General features: G+C 35.0%; 1 protein-coding gene across 1 annotated transcript in view; it reads right to left on the reverse strand.

The window, feature by feature from the left end:
* Positions 1–3,111: 3,111 nt before the first annotated feature.
* LOC127873597 (synaptotagmin-11-like) overlaps positions 3,112–21,725 on the reverse strand; it is a 30,754-nt gene continuing 12,140 nt past the window's right edge. Inside the window, exons 5-12 of the mRNA XM_052417468.1 lie at positions 19,354–19,484; positions 17,711–17,872; positions 16,795–16,914; positions 15,657–15,737; positions 12,649–12,774; positions 7,945–8,059; positions 7,060–7,265; positions 3,112–4,622 (exon numbers count right to left, since the gene is read on the reverse strand). Of these exons, the coding sequence (XP_052273428.1) occupies positions 4,500–4,622; positions 7,060–7,265; positions 7,945–8,059; positions 12,649–12,774; positions 15,657–15,737; positions 16,795–16,914; positions 17,711–17,872; positions 19,354–19,484 (1,064 nt within the window). The 3' untranslated portion in view covers positions 3,112–4,499. The remainder of the gene's footprint in view (positions 4,623–7,059; positions 7,266–7,944; positions 8,060–12,648; positions 12,775–15,656; positions 15,738–16,794; positions 16,915–17,710; positions 17,873–19,353; positions 19,485–21,725) is intronic.

Consider the following 21,725-nt stretch of genomic DNA (forward strand, 5'->3'; position numbering starts at 1 on the left):
AGATACAAAAACGGTTCTTGCAATAAATAAATTTTCAATGATCTCAAGGTCCAGGAAGGTAATAGATGTATCAAATGAGCGTCCGTGTCAAGGTTGGATACTTACAATCAAGGCGACAAAAGAATATTAAGCAACACGAACGGTACTTACGACTGTGACTAGGTAGATAAAATCGATGCGTGATATAAACGTTACGTTGAAAGCCGGATAATGCTTATATAAGCGTCATATCAACATTAAGCTCAAGGAAGGGAACTTACAATTTAAGGGTCAGGTGACCCTTCATGAAAATTTAAGCCATTTACATGAGAGGTAAACTTCAAAGTCTGGGAGATGTACTTAGTATAGAGGCGTCCGCTTAATGCTAGTTGTTTGGAAGGGCGATTTCAATATAAGAAGAAGATGAACGTCAAGTTCAAGGAAGGAAAGTTTCAATAGAGGCGTCATATTAACGTCGATACCAAGGGATTACATTTACTGTAGAGGCGTCAGCTGAACGACAATGTCATAAAATGGAACTTGCAATAGATGCGTCATATTAATTTAGTAAATAATAATCATTCAACCAGCAACTTTTGTCGCTCGGAACGTTTTGGATATTAACGATACATAACTTATTCAGACTTCATACACGGATTTCACACTCTGAAAAACGGACTTTTAATCGCATTGCTAGCATCTAAGCCCGTTATTGTGTAAGAATATCTGTACGCACATTGTGTCATCATTTATTTCATTTATCATTGAAAAAGCTTGCAGAGTTTATCTTAAGAACGTAGCCTAACTATGACTGAAAATCCCTTTCTCAGTATGACAATTTGATGAATGGCTTTTTAACGAGTGGCTGGTACAAGCATGATTGTTCAAATTTATGATATATGTTTTATGTGGGAAATGCAGCAAAGAACACTTTGGCTAAAATAACGGAGACGATATCAAAAATCAATTCTCATTGGTCGCCGAAAAAAATTGTTTCAAAAATGTCTTATTGACGTACCCGTTCTAATGTGTTATATTAAACAAGATAACTATACACTTTTCTATCATAATGTTTTATATTAAACTGCATCCGGTCGATGACGCAGTTTACGGCACTAATGAAATGTACGCATAACTTGATATTTTACAACCTATTTATATTATACATTGTTTATATTACATGTTTAAGCTTATTTTTAACGTAACAATATATATCTGTATACATTTGTGTATTAGTTTTTAATTTAATTATGTTCTCTTATTTTTAAGCACTTTATTGGGGATTTTTTCTTCTTAGTTATGACGAAAATATGTATGGCATATGCCAAATATATAGCAAGTACATTTTACAATCATTATACTTACATACTGTATAGACGAGTTGCAATTGTTGTACTTTTTCACGGTGTATTGTTTATTATTTAATATTAAGTTGAGTAAACATCCGGCTGTAATGAATCATGCAGGCTGGGTAATATGTTGAGATTAGAATGCGCTATTGCTCATAGAATTCAAATATAATGCGCAAAACAAGCTGTCAAGTATACCGTCAGGCATTATGTAAAACTTCATATTATATGTACAAATAGTGTACGGATTAGGACCCCTTACTTTGCTATAAACTGTAAATAAATTGTAAATAAATGAATTTCATTCATACTAATCGTGACAATGCAACGTTATTGTAACTTAAAGCATACAACTTATAAACACAAATTCTTCAATTATTATTATCGTTGTAGAGATTGTCATCGCTATGAAAATTTCCAAGTAAGGATATGCAATCAAGGTGGGGGTACATGAAATGTCACCAAATTGTTTAGAGGTCATAGTCATGCTTCTGAAATTAAAATTAGTTCATTTCATTTCCAATTGCGACTAGTTCAAGAATGTTTCCGCATGGTGATGACAGTAGTAATGCTGAAATAGTCGACTTGGTAAAAATAATATTGACTTTTACAAATAGACAACACCGATGTTGAAATGAGTCAGTTATACAAATTATAGGCATTGTGTGAATGATAGTGTTTATGATGCGTGTGTTGTTCAGTATTAAGATAATCAATCCCTAATATTGCATGTAAATAGATAAAGCGAGTATTACACTTTATTTAGTGATACGTTGGTTACACTTCGGTCTATTACGCAATTAAACTAATCCTTTATATTTTAGTTTCGTCACTTCAAGTATCCAAAGTTAAGTTGTGACAGTAAACATTCGCAAAGCCTGTTTTAAATGCAGCATATAAAAGCAGTCGTGAAACCAACACCGGCTGATGCATTCACTCATCCAAAGACATTATGATTTAGTTCTTCAGTGCTATTTTCTGCCAATCACTTCACAGATCCTTATTAACGGTGAAAACTGTGCATAACAACGTACAAAGTTTCGTTTATGCAAATTGGCAACCTTAGTGTTATTAACATTAGTGTCTTAGCATGATACACAAGCCTGTAATCTAAACCTTGAAATATAGACAACACAATAGTTCGTTAAAAATATATGTCAAAATCAATGTCTATCAACTCTGCTGGCTTTTTTTTAACCGTTTAAAGTTTGACTGTTTAGTGAAGTAAAAATTTTGCAGAACATATCCTTAAGACATTATGCTTAAAAACAACTTTCTTCGATATTTTTGTTTCCTTGAAAGGCAACTGTACACAAAAATGCATGCATTTTGTATGAAAAAAGGAGGATACGAACCACCCTATTGCCCCGTAATTATGCATGAATAAATAAATGTAGCAAACACTAGCTGACGCTTCGACAGTTAACAATATGTGTGTCTATTTAATACCTTTTTTATCAGCGAACTCTGTGTCCAAACAACTGAAAAGTATCCAATTTAATCGGTATGTTTGGGGAAGATGCGTAATAAATCATATAATTGAAGTAATTCGTCTATTCCAAATTGCGTTGGGCATTTTTACGTAACACGATTTTACTTTTAAGAATAACACACTTTTTGAAACAAAATTTTAATTTCTGAAATAATTATAACAGCGATAAAGGTTCCATATATCGTAACAACAACGGGAAGGTTAACGTTTACAAAATTTACGTAGCACACAGTATAATAATCATAATGGTACATCACAGTGTGTTTGTTTTCTAAAATTTGCCAACATGGATGATAAGGGACTATTTTTCTATTATATTGACACAATCTAGCACGTGTTTAACAATTTGTATAGTTGTTCACTTTAAAATTGTTTCAATGGTAATATCAATAAAATGCATTGAAGTGTATAATTCACGTTTTAGCATACCTATTTCATTTGATTGATTCATAGAGAATCATACAAAATATACAAAATTGTATATTGATATTCAAAAAGTCAGATTTTATCATAAACTTGTATCTGTAGATTTATGTCCATATGTATATCAAATATAGGAATGTGTGATGACACATATGAAACTATGCACCGAAGTTGACATTTATCACTATTGCTATATGTGTGAGCCTTGTTAACATATTATTAAACATTTTAAACGTAGAATAAACGTACTTTCACTCATCATTTGAAACAGGCATAAACTTATCAAATCTATCATTTTAATAACATTTACATCGGCAATCTTTATTAGACAGTCATTTATATCAGTAATTCTAATAGGCATGGTTTGTTCAACAGTAGGAGACACTTACGACAAATAACGCATTCACAATACAAATAATACAATCGTCACAGGCCAATACAAATGAATAACAATCAAATATCATATAGTTATAATGATCATCGTTGCCAACAGCAGGAGCCATGGATTACTTATTAATATTAATTACGTTTTTAGTTGTTGTTTTTTTTGTTAGATTCAGTGTTTTTCTAAAATTAACATATGGCTGAGCGTTCATAAACACGATACTGAGTTGTCAATATATTATTTAATTATTATTGTTATAATTGCCTACTTACACCATGCGCTCCTCTTCATGGTTATTTATTTCAAACTGGTATAAAAGTATATGGTTTATAAAATATCAACAGGTGACTAAATGGACGATACAAGCTTTTTACTCCTGATAGACAACTGTTTTTACATGGTCTGCATTGTTGATTAAATTACCAATCTATTTATATCTATATAAAGGTTTCTCTCTCGTATTTATTTGCAAACAAAGGAAAACTATCCAGATTTCTTCATAGCCTTGAATCCTGGATTAGTTACCGGGATACGTTTTCACCTTCAAGAAAGTTTACCTTGTACCACTGTAAAAAATATAATTTATACCAAAGAGCTTTATTACCCACATACTGACCAGTGAGTTCTGAAGCTTACAGTTAATTTTACATGTATGCGTGACTACACTTCTTTCATTTATTGGGAAGGATTATCTCCACAAGTGTTTCTCTGCGGACTGGAAACCAATTAGTAACCAGTGTAAAACTCTCGCATGTATTTCATTTACCACGTATTTACGATTATCATCTAGCTCATTAACCATCTGATGCGTTAATATTTAACAAATATAATACTTCGTTATTTTGGATAAGATTTGAAAATATCAAAATGGTCATGACGTAATTTTGCTGGTCTTGATGATGGGATGCCAGTAGTCGGTGGGGCGATGCGGATGCTCCATGATGTCGTACCAGTGGTCAAGCTGCTCGCCATGACTGTACCAGCCCAGCTCAACCTGGCGATGAAATAAAAAAAGTAGTTGTGAAAAACACAAGTTAACCCTCGTCCAAAAAAGAGTTGTGAATTTTTCAGCTTATATTTTAACTTCCAAATTTACGTTGAGTATTATACGTGACTAATATTATAAAAACTTAACATTATACAATGTGTTACATATATGTGCTAATTTGGTTGATACAACATAATACATTACACAGAGACTAAGACATATGTGTTGGCATTTTGATAGAATGCATCATAGTTAGAAATAACCTGAGCTAGTATTTTGGAAATTTAAGACGTTCAGGTTATTCATTTAATGAATATATGTGTATTCAAAGTAATAGTTAATGATCAATATTTGTTAACCGAGCTAATTTAATAGACAGATATGGATCAGCCGATTATTTTCACAAAACCAATAGTTTAGTGCGCACAGATCGTACACATTTAAATATTTCAGTATTGGAATTGGAGGGTTATCTTCCCATAACCAGATATGATCATCCAATTATACTCGGAAATCGATTCTTAGGTATAATAGGTAATAAGGTAACAATGGTTTGCAGGTTCTTCTTCGTGTTGCGTTGTACAACCACGTGATATAACTGGAACGCAGAATGTAAACGTACAATTAACGGAATACACATTGGGCGCTGAATATTGCTTAAAACATGTGGAACTTGAATAAAGTACATTCTACTCTGGCATTGACGCTTTTGCATTGTTGAGGTCGAAAACTAATAATTTACTCGTAAATGCTTTCATGGGATTTCAATTATTCGCCACGTTGCTTCTTAATCCGCCAAAGGCATATTCATTATCAACGTTTTTCCGTGTCGCATTAGCGGGGATAAAAGTGGAAAATGTTACAATCAGTGTCGAGAAATCGATGCTTTTACAGTCTTATAATCTACCTTGAAAGAGCGATCTTTTAGACGTTCTTTGAAATCTGTCGGCACTTTAGTAATTAGTAACTTTGAAATATGTCGTTTAAATCCATTTAACATGACACATATGTACTAAGAATAGTTTATTTCCTTACGATATAACTTCATACCACATTTTATTAACGAGTTCAGTAAAGTTTCTAAGTACTTCGGGCGCACAGGTGGTTAGCGTGTGGCTATGATATTATTAGTGAAAACATCATTTTGAATGATAAATAATCATATTATAACGAAAAATTAACTTTTCTGAAAAAAAATATTTCACTATCAAATATATATATAACAAGGTATGCAACTCAAAATCAGCCCAAAACGGGGTGCATCGCTTTGAACATCTTCAACATCTTTGAACATCTTCATCTTCATCAATTTTGCAGCGATTTTCACGATCTCGGTCTTATTCAACGCAGAAATGAATTTCCTTTCTGGAAATGTATATGTCTTGCAATATTTTTACAAATGCTGGGTCAACTTTTAAGAAATAACACGATACACAACACGCATGACCCAGTTGACAGTGATCATGCTGTCTTTAAGACTGAAATCTTCACGGAGTAAAGGGCAACTTCCCTACAAAGTTCATGTAGTTCGATACCATAATTCAATAAAACGTATGAAAAAACATTATTACCGTTCTTGTCGTTACATTCTGCATCAAGACTAACTGTCCAGCGCCGTTTGAAACCTTTGTTTACATACATTTCAACTAACTGACATTTTAAACATACGAGTGATTTCATTGGTCCAATGCGGAGGTGTGTCTTTACAACTGGAGATTTCATTCATAAAGAATACATGATCACTGTCAACTGGGTCATGCGTGTTGTGTATCGTCTTATTTCTTAAAAGTTGACCCAGCATTTGTAAAAATATTGCACGACATATACATTTCCAGAAAGGAAATTCATTTCTGCGTTGAATAAGACCGAGATCGTGAAAATCGCTGCACAATTGATGAAGATATGGCTGTTCAAAGCGATGCACCCCGTTATGGGGTGATTTTAAGTTGCATACCTTGTTATATATATATTTGATAGTGAAATAATTTTTTTCAGAAAAGTTAATTTTTCGTTATAATATGATTATTTATCATTCAAAATGATGTTTTCACTAATTAATATCATAGCCACACGCTAACCACCTGTGTTCGGGCGTAGGTCTCAATTGAGTTGTTGCTTTTATATACTATGGAATACGACCGATATTTTCCGATATAAAGTACTTAACGCAAAAAATTAACAACACAACGCTATACCAAATTGTATAAGTTTTATAACGACTTGTGAAGTGTACGACGTCTTACATATAGTTATTCTGTATTAAGCTATGTAGCATATATTTGTTCCGATTGTAACATATGTATGTATGTATAAATGATTTATATAGATACGTTTATCATGTTCGGCTAATCCACCAGGAGCGGTTTCGCTTAAACTGTTCTTAACTTCGCAAAATAATCTACTCTATATTCAACATTTCGCCTATTATCACAAGTAAACCAACCTGGCCTATTTTCTGGACGCCCATCATCATATCCTTGTGAATAATATGGAATACAAACACGTGACCCAGCAGTTTCGGATTTTCTCGGTTAATATCGAATACGCAAGCCTGATTCCATACAGGGTCTTGTGTGTTCTGGCGAACTTTTGTCTTGTGTTTGGCCTCACGTATACCATTTATGTACATCTCGACTTTCACGTACGGATCTACAATAATAAATACAAGATTAAACATGTCAATGTAAATAGCTATTTTGGACGACTAGTTAGCGTATTATTTATATTATTGCTAGGTATGTTTGCCTGATAATTTTTGAGATCATACTTAAGCTTTGCTATTCGGGACATCGGTTTAAATAATGCTATAAATAGCATCGGTTGAATGCTTTCAATATTCAGAAATCGAAGTATTTGCCGCGTGATAACACCACGAATGGTGGGCCCGACTTCTAGTAGGTATATTTTTCAAGTATCTAGGGCACGATGAAACTTATAGAGATCAATTGAGCCCTAAATTGCCGCATATACTTAAATCAGTTTTAATAAGATAAGCGTAAACTAGCTGTTCTTATTTAAACATGGCACGTGCTTTAAATAATGTAATATCTAAAACAAAATCACAACAATGCTTGTTTTTATAATATTAACAAATTTTATTATGTAATTCCAATGAATGAAATAATTGTGATCGACACTGCATGGCAATCCTTTAAAATTAGTTCCTTGCAAAATCGCAAGACCCCTAGCTGCAATACTGTTTCTCTATTGCTGGTGCAGCTAAATTTATGAACAGATTAAATGTGCGCAAAGTATTATGCTATCATTCTTATGAATATTTGTTAGAAATAAAGGTTTTGAGATGAATAGCATGAACACTGGTACTTACTGACTGCGCCTAGCAACGAGACACGTGGTAGCGATCTTGCCTCTACAACGTTAAATACCATCTTACCAGCCACTGGCTGGTAACAGCCCGAGATATGGATATCACCCTGATGCAGCTGAAATTATATATAAAGTTAGGATTAAAATTTATTTGCTCGCATGTGTTACGCGTTGCAACAAATGTTTTGTTGACTCAGCAATATAAAACGTAATCTGTTGTATGGTTTGTGTATTATCCTTCTACTGCACATGTTGTGTTTTGGTATACTGAGGTGTCGCAAAAAAGTTCAGAATGGCAACAAAGAAATTTTACTATAGAATATTTACAATGTAATTTTCTTTTCGAAATTACAAATTATAACTTTTTTCACTGTACGAGCTACACTGTATTATACCACAGGTGGTTAGCGTGTGGCTATGATATTAATTAGTGAAAACATCATTTTGAATGATAAATAATCATATTATAACGAAAAATTAACTTTTCTGAAAAAAAAAATTTCACTATCAAATATATATATAACAAGGTATGCAACTCAAAATCAGCCCAAAACGGGGTGCATCGCTTTGAACAGCCATATCTTCATCAATTGTGCAGCGATTTTCACGATCTCGGTCTTATTCAACGCAGAAATGAATTTCCTTTCTGGAAATGTATATGTCTTGCAATATTTTTACAAATGCTGGGTCAACTTTTAAGAAATAAGACGATACACAACACGCATGACCCAGTTGACAGTGATCATGTATTCTTTATGAATGAAATCTCCAGTTGTTAAGACACACCTCCGCATTGGACCAATGAAATCACTCGTATGTTTAAAATGTCAGTTAGTTGAAATGTATGTAAACAAAGGTTTCAAACGGCGCTGGACAGTTAGTCTTGATGCAGAATGTAACGACAAGAACGGTAATAATGTTTTTTCATACGTTTTATTGAATTATGGTATCGAACTACATGAACTTTGTAGGGAAGTTGCCCTTTACTCCGTGAAGATTTCAGTCTTAAAGACAGCATGATCACTGTCAACTGGGTCATGCGTGTTGTGTATCGTGTTATTTCTTAAAAGTTGACCCAGCATTTGTTAAAATATTGCAAGACATATACATTTCCAGAAAGGAAATTCATTTCTGCGTTGAATAAGACCGAGATCGTGAAAATCGCTGCAAAATGTATGAAGATATGGCTGTTCAAAGCGATGCACCCCGTTTTGGGCTGATTTTGAGTTGCATACCTTGTTATATATATATTTGATAGTGAAATATTTTTTTTTCAGAAAAGTTAATGTTTCGTTATAATATGATTATTTATCATTCAAAATGATGTTTTCACTAATTAATATCATAGCCACACGCTAACCACCTGTGTATTATACTAGTTCAATATACTTGTTTTGTTTTTAAGTGTTCGTTTCGTATTAATAAGCCATCTTTCAATTTGTAAGACTATAATGAAATGCGTCATTTGCCATAAATATTGACCTGGTTTTATAATAATGTTTCTCTGCGATGTTGCAAAGTGACAAAGTGACACTTTGTTCATATTAATTTAAAGCACAATTTATCCAACCTTTAAATATTATGGCCAATAACGTGAAAAAAACACTCATTACTAGTTAAATTAAAAAACTGTTATTTGTATACGATTGATCGGTCGGTACGATATCCAATTAGAACATTAAGTGTAGTACATGTATCATGAGTTTTACGACACAATTATGGGTTGAATATAACATATTACATTTACTCGCGTTTGCACGTACCGTGATATGAATTTTGCTTTTATTAACTTCCATGTATATGTGCGTTAACTGACACGGGGTGTTTACTTAATTCTTAAATGCTGTCGTAATTTTTAAACACAGGGACGTATTAGATATCCATAAGTTTATGTATTTCATGAATCAATTTAATTGTAAAACAACTAACAACAATAATTATCAACGTTATGATTATACTAGATGTGATTCTGATGAGTTAATTCAAGTGTCATACGTTTGTGGAAAAACAAACCATGATAAAAACCAACTCTAAAATAGCAATCAGTACGATTTCATGTATACGATTTCTCCAGTCCATTAAGCTAGTAATGGTTGTTTACGGAATTATTGATACAAGTATGCATACCTTGTTTGTGTTATATTGCACACATTGATAAAACATGTACCGCTTTCTTGAAACGAGCGCTTTGTTTTGAAATTAATTTATTTATTTGACCATAAATTATCGGTCAATAACGACTCTGTTTCATTACGTATGTCTTGCATTTGTTGAAAGTTTGTTAGGTATAATATTACTGGTCAACTATGTATATGATCTATGACAAGAACTGTACTAAGTGTCACGAATAAATAGCATATTTTGAAATACAACACAACTTAAAAAAAACGCGCAGCAATTTATGCTTGTTATATACAATTTTAATAATATGTTAAGATATTAGCTGTTCTAAACATCTACATTAAACTAGAATATGGTTATTTATCAAGAAGACAGTTATAAGTGAAGTTGAATCTTTTTCTGTTAGATCACCGTTGCACTTGTGGTCCGGAGACGATGGAAAACGCGTAGTCTTGTGTAAAGCCTCTACCCGACCGTACAGCTTCTTATGTAGGCTCACGGTTCAGGTAATTGTTTCCGCCTAGTGTTTGGTTGTACCTACTTTATGGAAGGAAGTGTCCATCCGGTTGGTTTCTTCACAATGACGCTTTGGCGAATTCACATGGCTGAATTTCATATGCATGTGGTGGGTGAGTTAAGGTGTCGTGTTCGAAGACGATAAATGATCACCAGTTTTAGTTTTGATTTGTATAAGTGATGATAGCCGTTGTGAAGATCTGGGAATCTAAACAGGCAATTGACGCTGGTTTTCATTACATCTAGACTTACTCTTCTCCTATTGGTTATCTTCCTCGCTTAGATTAGCCATTCTGTCTTCCCCATAATGTCCATCTATTCCATTATGAGAGGTAATTCTCTCAAGTACGATTCTAAAGTAGTGCTTGTATTGTAGTAAAGCAATTTGCCGATACAGTGTGTTACCTTTTTTACTTACATGAAGGATACAGTGTCCATTCGGAAGACTTTTTGGTATGCTGGTGGGACTGGGCACTAAGACCAGATAAGATCTTACTCTGCATTGATACACCGTTATGATGTTCTGTTCGTTTACTACCCACTGTGTCGTTATCAGCTTCCTCATTAAGGTATAATGTTTTAGTGGTCTTACCTCTTCGCTCTATTTTGCTGTTTTCCTAGTATTTAATTGTCGAATGTGCCCCTTAGTAAGTCGTTTGGTCTTTCTACTGAGTTTGGTTGTACGTCAAGTCGAAAGACTGAACTTTGTTGAAAAGTGTTAAACGTTTTGCCGAGGATTTAATTTGTTTTATATTCAATCAACAGTTGGAGGTTTAAATTGAGATCTTGTTGACAGGCAGCTTCGTGTGTATGCAACGATTGTTGTATACTTCTCTGTGCACCAATGAACTGGTCGGTCTACGTCCTCCTTTCTGCTTTTGCCAAAAAGTTTCTCATCCAAATGTCTGAGACGGGTTGTATTGGATTGCCGCCTAATGGACCTGTCCCCTTGCTAAACAGGATGAGTTCACATTATCACCAGTATCTGGGTTAACACTCCATCAAGGCACGGAATCTGGTACTGTGCATTTTTGGTTGAACTTTCCCGGGCTTGTTTCATTCTTGTTGTCTTAAAATCCAAGTGTCATCTTTGGCTGAGATTTCAGGTAATGTTGTTTTTTAGTAAGCTATGCAGCCTGTTACCTCTGTCTGCAGAATTTGTTGGTATAAGTACCTCACTGTTGGCAAAAGGACCTCCCATTTGAGAAAAAGAGCGCATGCTATTCATACCTTGGGGCGATAGATAATAGCGCATGTTTTGATCGCATGATATTTGTTTCGTGGTCTTTATGATAAAGAGTTTTTCATTCGGGGATGACAATAAACAAACTTTCACCCTCCCATATAATTATCATTGCAAATTCATCCGGAGGTGTTTTTTACGTATGCCTTGTTAATCTCACAACATATCTAGCGGCCGTCCCTGTATCCGATTCCTGGCGACCTGGGTTGGGTATTGTCCCCTTTATTCTAAATTTAAGTGAGCGTCTCATAACTGAGATAAATCACATTCAATACGTATTCACACACAAAATATTGCTAAAACTAATAAAAGCCTACGTGCTATCAAAAAGAATTTTAGCGCTTGATGTTTTTCTTATTTCACGTGTTAACAACTTTGATAATATTATCGTTTGCAAAACAATATCATCCTTAAATAAAAATAGAACAGTTTCATTCTTGCTAGTATGATGAATGTTTAGGCTTTTTACTATGTGTAAGTCATATAATAGCGATCATAAACATCTATTGTGAGAGTTTGTCATAAATAAACGGCTTATTAGTATAAAGGGCACATAGGTTTGCAAGAATCTGACCAATGATCAGAAGACGAAAATGACAAAAATCGTCAAAATAACAACAAGACCAAACCATACCCTTAAAATGTTGATATGCCCGCGATGTAAAATCTGAAAGAAATTGTTCTACCAACTGCTCTAGCTGGGGACGGCTCGACAACGGAAAGATAGTTGTGCATCGCAACAATTTAAACAGAAGCAGTGTACTTGTATTTAAATTTTCCTACGTAAAGATCAATGTCCGGATAATGTGAGCGATCTATACCTACCCTGTAAACACTGTGGGGAAGAATAATGAGCTCTGTCAGACCGTTGTCGAACTTGTCGATGTCTCTCAGTTGCACGGACGCCATGCCGACGAGATGACGTCGTGTTATGTGGTGCGACGAGTAAACCTGAAAGTTGTAATTTATTTGATAAGACGATACGGACTAATGTTAGATTTGTGATAATATAAGTAATAATATTAGAATTCAGTTTAATATACAATGTATGAGTAAACCTGAAAGTGTCCTAGGATTGAGGCAAGATCTGGAATACATGGTGAGATATGTAAATATGAAAATAGTGAAATTTGGTAAATGGAGTACCCCTTAAATATGATATTAGGTTATGGCGAATACAAGTGTAATTTGGTCAGGCGAGTAAACCTTCAACGAGCCTTTCGGACACATGCAACCTAAATATAAAATGAAAAATTTGTGTAGACGAGTTAACCTGAAAACATTCATTTGGTGGGACGGGTAACCCTAAATACGAGTCATAAACGTCTTAAAAGAGCCATGTTGTGAGACCAGTAAACCCCCAAACGAAGAATATATTGGATGGATAAACCTGAAGTAGCCGTGTTGAGCTACAATTCAACCTGAAACAAGCCCTGCGTACAGCTGAATTAACCTGAAGTGAGTTTTGTGGTAAAACGATTAAAACTAAATTGCAATGTGTGGCACGACGAGAATCCCTTTACTGAGTTATGTGGTGGGACGAAAAAGGCTAAGCTTGACCACATAGTGAAGGGGCGCTAATACCTGAAACGTCCCATGTTGGGAGAATAGAAAGGTTAACCTAAATCAGATATGTCTTAACGATGAATAAACATGAATGATGGTGTTAGACAAACAAGCATTAATTTAATGAGATGGTTACTATCTGTATTAAATTAAGTGTTAATCTGAGAGTAGAGAGACATAGCAACTAACACTTCTCCTGAGGTGAGACCGCTCAACAAAAAAAGCGCTATGTGATGTGATCAATTAACCCGTATTTATTTATGGGTTCAATATACACATGACCTAGTAACGATTAGTGAGACGAATACAAATGAAACGATCTACGTTGTACCACGAAGAAATCTTAGGTGTGAAGGGTGGATAAAACAAAACATAAAATGAAACATTTAAACTAATGATGTTTATCTGATGAATTCAAAACTACGATCAATTCCTAAATTGTTTAAAACGCGAAATCCAGTATCGTGGTAACTTGCTGGTATTTTATGTCACAAAACATAGTATTGTCAAAACAAATTTATGGTAAGACTAATGGATCTTTTGTTAACTAAGCAGTAACACATTGTCAATGATTATTCAAATATAATATTTAGTTATTGTCGATTGTGAAACATCAATTATCCCAATATTACGAATACAAAACTAAAATTACTTAAATTTGAAAGGTAATATCTGTTGTATCATGTTATATGAAGTTAATAAAAAGTTACGCAAGAAATACAATTGATACTGATTTGCAATATGCATTCAGACATGTAGTTCACCGATCAGCAATCATTTCCAAATTTTCCCATAAAATCCCATGCATCTTCATAGATAAACATGAATAAATATTCTATTGCAAATTATTATTAAGTACATGCAATCGAGTAATGTGTGTGTATTTCATTTTAATTCGAGTGATAATTGAAATGATAAATAATGAATAGGCAGAGACAGTTATCATATATTCGAATTGCTTGGTTTGCCTGTACCAGATAACACATTAACAACTATGGAAGAAGAAAGAAAGCTTCACCAGTTTTTTAACCTGTATAGGTCCCGAGGGCCTAATGCATATTAAATAACGTAATGCACATAACTACGCGAGAAAAACACAACCTATGTGCCTCAGGAGAACACATAATTGTCTTTAAGAAGCACTACACCAAAGGTCACTTTTGAGACAAACAAGAAAGCCACAGGCATACATCATTATAAGAATGGCATTCAAAAAATGGAAATATTCGAAAATTCCAAGTAAACTTATTTATGTATTCTCCCTAAAAATAGTTCGGTTAGTACGGTTATACGGAATCAGAAACATAGCGAGAAGCCTTACATAGATTTTGTTTTTACTTTCGAGACGAATCTCTCTGAACGATAAACTTCGATTGTAATGAGGTACATAATAACAATATTGCAAACACAAGCAAACATGTTTCTACTTTAGTTTATTAATTATTTAAATGAGTTTGTACGTATTCATCAAATTTGTACAATATTTGTTAAGCGTTTAAATGCTTAAACTGTGCAATGTTTCGACCCCAACCCCGACCCCTCAAATTGAAGTATTTTCCCATTTACCCACAATATAAAAATAACCACGTTCTCGTTTCAAAATCTCCAAAATAACGTACTTGCGCTTTTTTATAAAATATTTCAAACGCTATAAACATAATAACCATTAGCAGTAGCATTGCAAAATAATTACAAAAATATTGACGTAATTCAAATCGCTTATGATTCCAGATTGAGAGGTCGAGAGTCAGAAACTGCGATAAACTGATCTGTCATGTTCTCTAAAAAATATCACAATTACAGTTCGTGCGTATTAATACTTGTGTGGTATAGTCTGGTTGTGTACTCAGCGATTTGTATGCAGCTTTTTTATATGGCTGCAAGTTTTTCTGTATTAATATTCGTGCCAAAACTATAATATAATATACCGCATTTTGTTTGTGAATATGTGGTTATTATTTAAACAGAACAAGCAGCCGTTGTTGTTCTAAAAGTTTCCAATGACAAGGCTTAGACTCTTTACTATATGTATTGTCTACCAAGTCTATAAAACATATGCATTTAACATGCATGATTTCATTTCTATTGACCAAGAAAATACATGTTTATTTGCAAGAAAATAATCGTCAGATAAAAAAAAATGCTACATGTTTAGATGGGATTATAAACAAGTTCATTGATTTGAAACATGTCTTTACTAACGTATTATTATTTTGAAAGTAGCAAATCAATGGGCTATCAATGATTGGTATGGCAAGGCCTCCTACCTGGAACTCAATGGCCGCTCCCTCTATTAAATCATCCCGAGTAATTTCCGAGATGGAGAATTTTTCTAAGAAAACTGGGTTCTGAAATAAGCACAGTATATAGAGAATTTAATTAAAATGCTCGCTATGCTCTTTGTGATACATGCAAATGTAGTCATAAATGTCATGACACGGGTATGCCGACGTGAGTTATACTATGAAAAGAGTAGCAACGATAAAACAACAGTTTCAAGGCAGAAATTCTATACACAGCGTGAATATCTTCACGTGAGTACATGTACGTCTTGTTGCAAAAAGAAGTCAATAACAAACGATCAAAGATGTTTTGGAAGTAACGATTCACTTCAAATTGAATCCTCATGTTTTAGCATGTTTATGATATTCATGATATTAGCTTGAAGTCAAGTAACATCAAGGAATGTATAGAGAATACTAGGTCGGTGCCGAATAAAGCAAAGTTTATTTTGCGAGACTTAGAAAATCTGAACCACGAGCCTTGGCGAGTGGTTCAGATTTTCGTGCCGAGCAAAATAAACTTTGCTTTATTCGGCACCGACCTAGTATTCGATTTATCCCATCAATTTTCTTATTCGTAAATTATTTCTTTAAAAATAGAATAGGAAAATCGAAATGCACGGGAAATCCCAAAGTTATTTTAAGCAAACATTGTTTCATTATTTTAATCGTGCCGAGCCTAATACATTACAAAAAGATCAGTAACTAACCTGTTTTTCTGTTTATCATACCTCTACACCCCCGATTTTTAAGAAATAATGAAAAAAAAAACACTAAACAACTGCAGCTTGAGCGTGAAAGAACATGCATGGTGTCGTATGACGTGTTAATAATGACGTCACGAGTACGCGCACTTAATATAAGTAAATAATGTTTTTTTGCTTGTTTAGGTTGCTTTATGTGTTAAAAATATATTACATCTTGGTGTCAAATTGTTTGTTTTGTTGAATCTGATTTGATTTTACTAAAAATGATTACTTTATAGTTGATTCCGAGTAATATGACCATTCTCCGCCGCGCGTGACAACTATATTTCAGCACTGCCGAAATAGAGGAAAATTTATACCACAGTGGTTTATTTCGACAATGCACGTCTGATGATGAGATAAACTGCGATACTTACTCGTGATTTATTGATAGTTTTGGTTCTGTATTTAAATGTTCTTCCAGGAACCAAGAAAGCTTTTACATAAGGATTAACTTCAGTGTTGCTAGGCAATCCGGCAATACGGAGATCACCAGCCTGGAGAAAAGAAAGATGCGTTAGTGTGACGTCATACTGTCAACGGCACTGCTGGAATTGCAAGCATCTAAATCCCCACTCTCGATTTAGCATAACTCGCAATTTGATAGCCGATGGCAAATGTCAGCAAGATGGCACAGACCCGTAAGATCCTTCCGCAAGTGGTTAATACTGTTAAGGTATTTATCATCTATTTTCGTCAATTAGGACCTAACGTTTTCTGTATCTGCCAAATGTTTTTCTTGAAGATCTTTGTGTGACCAATTTTCTTTGACAGTTCGCCTTTTATGTCGCAAATTTCAGTGTTCTCTCGAATGGGTTGCTCGTAAAATTGATGATTGTGTTAGATATTGCAATGCGCACGTTTTAGGCTTGAACATAAATGCATTTAATGCAATCGATTTCCCACATCTTGAATTTATGCACACTGTTCAAAAGAAAAATAGTTTTCTTGGACGTAACGATCATAAATTAAAGTATATGTATGTATTATCTATGTTTGTTATACCATGAATTTATTCTGCTGATTTAGGATGACTACAACATTATTTTTATATAACTTGCCACAAAAAAGGCGTTTCGAAATTGTATTATCTTAACTTAATGAGGGAATATGTAAACGAATACGTTAATATTCAACTTATATGATACATATACAATACTGCAACGAATTCAGACCGATGTACTTAATGCACTACCACAAATGTATAATATATCATTATTTTTTGTTTAACTAGGCTAATTTTGCATTGTGCGTGCTTGATCAATATTAACTTCTAACTTAGATGCAGCTTACCTCTATTATGATGACGTTTAGTGCGTTGTCGGTGAACTGTAGCTGCACCTTCAGTTTGCCCGTGGGCTGGAGAGGGGCAGCGTACCGTGGGGCCATCATCTCCTCGAGATTGAGGTCCCCCATCATCACGGGAGTGTCGGGGAGACCGGTTATAGGGGGTCGCTGTTGGGACACACAAAACCACGCTAAACATGTGAACATAGTTGTTCTTATTCTAGTAGGAGAGAAAACTATTCTAATGAGGAGAACTGTTGTAATACTTTTTCTTTATTTTGTTTGAAGTTTGAACATGTCAAAATGTTCATGTCAATTGATTCAGAAGTTATTTGAAATGGCAGAAAAATGTTTAAATTCACGAGTTATTATTATCTTCACTTTTTCGCATCAGTTCTATGAAGGATGTGTGAATGATTTTGGGCTTCGAGAGCTGTAGCATTTCGATTTTGTAAATGAGCAACAATCAATGATTTGTGAATGTTATATATGATATATGATATTAATATTTCACATGGTCAAATATTGTTTAATTGAAACAGTTTTATCACTACGTTATTGTGTGTTTTAGTGATTTTTGTTTATTTTCTGAATTAAGGACATGGTCTAAAGTTGAAGTATATTAATGCGTATCAATTTATTATGAATTAACACAATTAATTGTACGTTGCATTGATATCGTTATACTTAGTATGTGTTATTTTTAATATTAGTTACTTTATCGTGTAGAAACTTGGTTGTCAATGGCATATAGTAGACTCATTTCAAGAGTGCATCTTTAAATGAACTTCATTGTGTATATTACCTTTATTCAGATAACTATGAGACACAGCGCCTCGAATCGTAGTATGCTGCATTGGAACAATATTCGTGTTGATACATGTTTTTTCATGGGTCGGTTAAAATATCCATAAAACAAATCAATGGTTTAATTCATTTCGATGTATTTTATGTCATGTGCTGTAATAAGAACGTTTTCTTTTTCAAAATATCTTGACTTGCTGTAACAGGATGCCTCGATGTAAATTATTAGCAAACTCATTATAAGAACAACCGCGCATTGGCTCTTTATTAAAATCCAAAATAAGATTTTCTTTTAAAGATAATGACAATTTTGTCATATCTTGGAGCCGTCGACATGTCTCGATATCTCATTACAAAATGTAATACGTAATATTGATTGAACCTTAAGGTTTTATCCGGAAAATTAGAATAGTTAGCGAAATTAAGTGGAAATGTCAAAGTGAAGACACCATTTATGTAGAACGTGACTTTGATAAATATCTCCGAGTTAACTCTAATACAAAGTATCAGGCAATGATGGTATAATATGGATGAGACGAAATAAATAAGGAACATATATATAAGTCGGAGTTAATGTTTGGAATAAAACAGAATACTTTGTTGTTCGACTGAAATATTTTTGTTGGCACACATTATTTAATTACTGTGATATCCCCGAACTTAAATAAAAATAATAATTGTTTGACGAAAGTTTTAGTCTTAAAATATTTCACAGCAATATACAGAGAATATATATGAGAACGGAAATTATTTTTCCAATAAACATAGAATCTTGTCAGCATTTATATCGTTTATATGCTTCACATTTATTCCGTTTACCGTATGTTTGCCTATTTTGTACATACCAGTTTCGGTTTCTTCCGCTGGTATGGTTGGTAAGGTGGTGCCACGGGGTTAGGTGTGTGATCCAAAGCGTTCATTGAACTGACCACTAGGGATGACAAGGTCACTCTACGTCCGTCGGGTCGACATCGACCTAACAAAAGGACTGATTACTACAATACTGATATAAGCACATTACTTTACTTGTTAGTATAAACCCATTTGTGCATATATTATCGTATGATGTGTGTAAGTGCTTAAGCCCCAGTCCCATATAAGCATGGATGTAAACGGCAGTACCGGATCGGCCCGGATTCCCTCTGGACGAACCTGGACTTTTGGGATTTTTGAGCGTCGACGGTCGTCCAAAGACCATCACCCCGAAGACACCATGGCATCCACACAGACCAATGCCCGGCAGCAACACGCCATCAACACGCCGGCGCCCACGCGGATTCTCCCGGACAGTCACGGCAAAGCTAAGGACCTGCATGAGACTCGGATAAATACGGACCAACAGGGCATGTACACGGACTCGGACTATCCCGGACCTGCACGACAACAACACGGACTAACAAGATGTCCGCGCGGACCAAACCCGATCTGTGTCGGCCGACAATAACTTGTATAAAAGCAGGTTGATTTTCGGTAATGCCATCATTCAGCGATCAAATATCGAAAGTATAACCTCGTATACATACATAAAACGTCAAAAAGCCTCCTAAAATGAAGCGTATTTAAAAAGTGGGCCTTTCAGTTTCTAAAGATGGTCGCAAGCAGCATCCGCTACCGATGAAGAACAGCATCAACAAGGAGAAAACAGCTTCAGGCCCAGATCCAGATTCATTTACAAGAATATCAACAACCAGTTACACCACCCACTGTCGCCTAAAGAAAACAGAAGACGTTCCTCGTCCTTTCAGAGAAACATGAGGTCATCATGGCCGGGTGGCTCAATGGGAACCCTGTGTTGAACACGAAATGCATAGCTATAGAATTTAATATAAATGAATTTGTAGTCGACGTCGACCAAGGCAATGAGGACTATGGAATGCTAATAGTTGTAGGACAAAGAGCTACCACACCGAAGACATTTTACGGCGATGAGCTTCCCGTCCAATACGACCACATTGTAATGCGACTGCTGTAGGTCGCCGAACTGCTTGACGATGCTCTTATACTCATCTTGCGTTTCAGGACAGGGCATTGGTTTCTCAGTAAATTCTACAAATACGCATCGCAGACCTGATCTTGGAGATGGTGCTGTGTGCAACCCGAAAGCCATACATCAGACAGTGGTAACTGTCCCCGATGTAAGGTACCGCAATGTTTTTGCAAACTTAATGTCAGCTGTCAGATGCGTCCTGCAGTTTAACTTCTTCGGATTGATTCTTTGCTCAAAACGTGTCAGAATCGTTTGGTAAATATGATAGCCTTTGTGTCAAAATCGTTTGGTAAATATGATAGCCTTTGTGCAGGATATTAAAGAAGCGTCTTTTTTCTTGAGTTCGCCAATCAGTCATACGTAAGCAATGAAGCCTGTTCGTCTGGCAAGCCATTGTCCTATCCAGATGGTTCTCCTTTTCATTCCATTCACTGGTTTAGTTACATATATTTCGCGAATTTTCTATTTCTCTGTCGTAGCTGCTTCGCTTTAGCAATCAGGATACTGTGTTTAACCTGAGCTTAGTGCAGTAAAAACTGGCATCTCATCAGCATCAGCATGCCCTCAGTCGTCATCTTGCATCGTCGGTATCACAGGAGATAACTGTACAACTGCCGTCACGGGCCTTGAAGGACAGTGGTCTGAAATGTGTTCCCGGACTGTCAAGGATGCACACGGACAGCCAAGGCATAAATACGGTTTTCCCCGGACCATATACGGCTGTTCCCGGACCCCACACGACAGCTACACGGACCATCCCGGATGATGGTATCAATCCGGATCGTCACTGATCACCAGGGCAGTTTTGAACATTCCAAAACTGCCGTGTTGGTCCATCGGATCGCCAATGACATTCCCGGACGTCCGAGGACCTAGACGGATCGACAAGGAGCTAAACGGGGGCTACACGGTTCACATGCCGGATCGTCCCGGTAATGAACCATGTTGATCCGGCATCTGTAAAGGACTGAGGCTTTACCTGATTTTGAATACAAAGGTATTTTTCGTTGTGTGCTACTGTGAATGACAGCATAGATTGACTTGTGTGTACATTCGTTTATTTGTGTGTATTTTAGTTTTTCAAAACATCAAGTAAATAGTTTGTTGTATTAAATATTGTTTTTTAATATATGGAACACAAACGTTCAACAGATTGTGAATGAAGTGGTTCTATCTTTTTAAATGAAATTCTTCATGAAATATTGGTGTATTAGTATATTCAATATTTTT

Source organism: Dreissena polymorpha, chromosome 3 (genome assembly GCF_020536995.1).
Source record: "Dreissena polymorpha isolate Duluth1 chromosome 3, UMN_Dpol_1.0, whole genome shotgun sequence".
NCBI lineage: Eukaryota > Metazoa > Mollusca > Bivalvia > Myida > Dreissenidae > Dreissena > Dreissena polymorpha.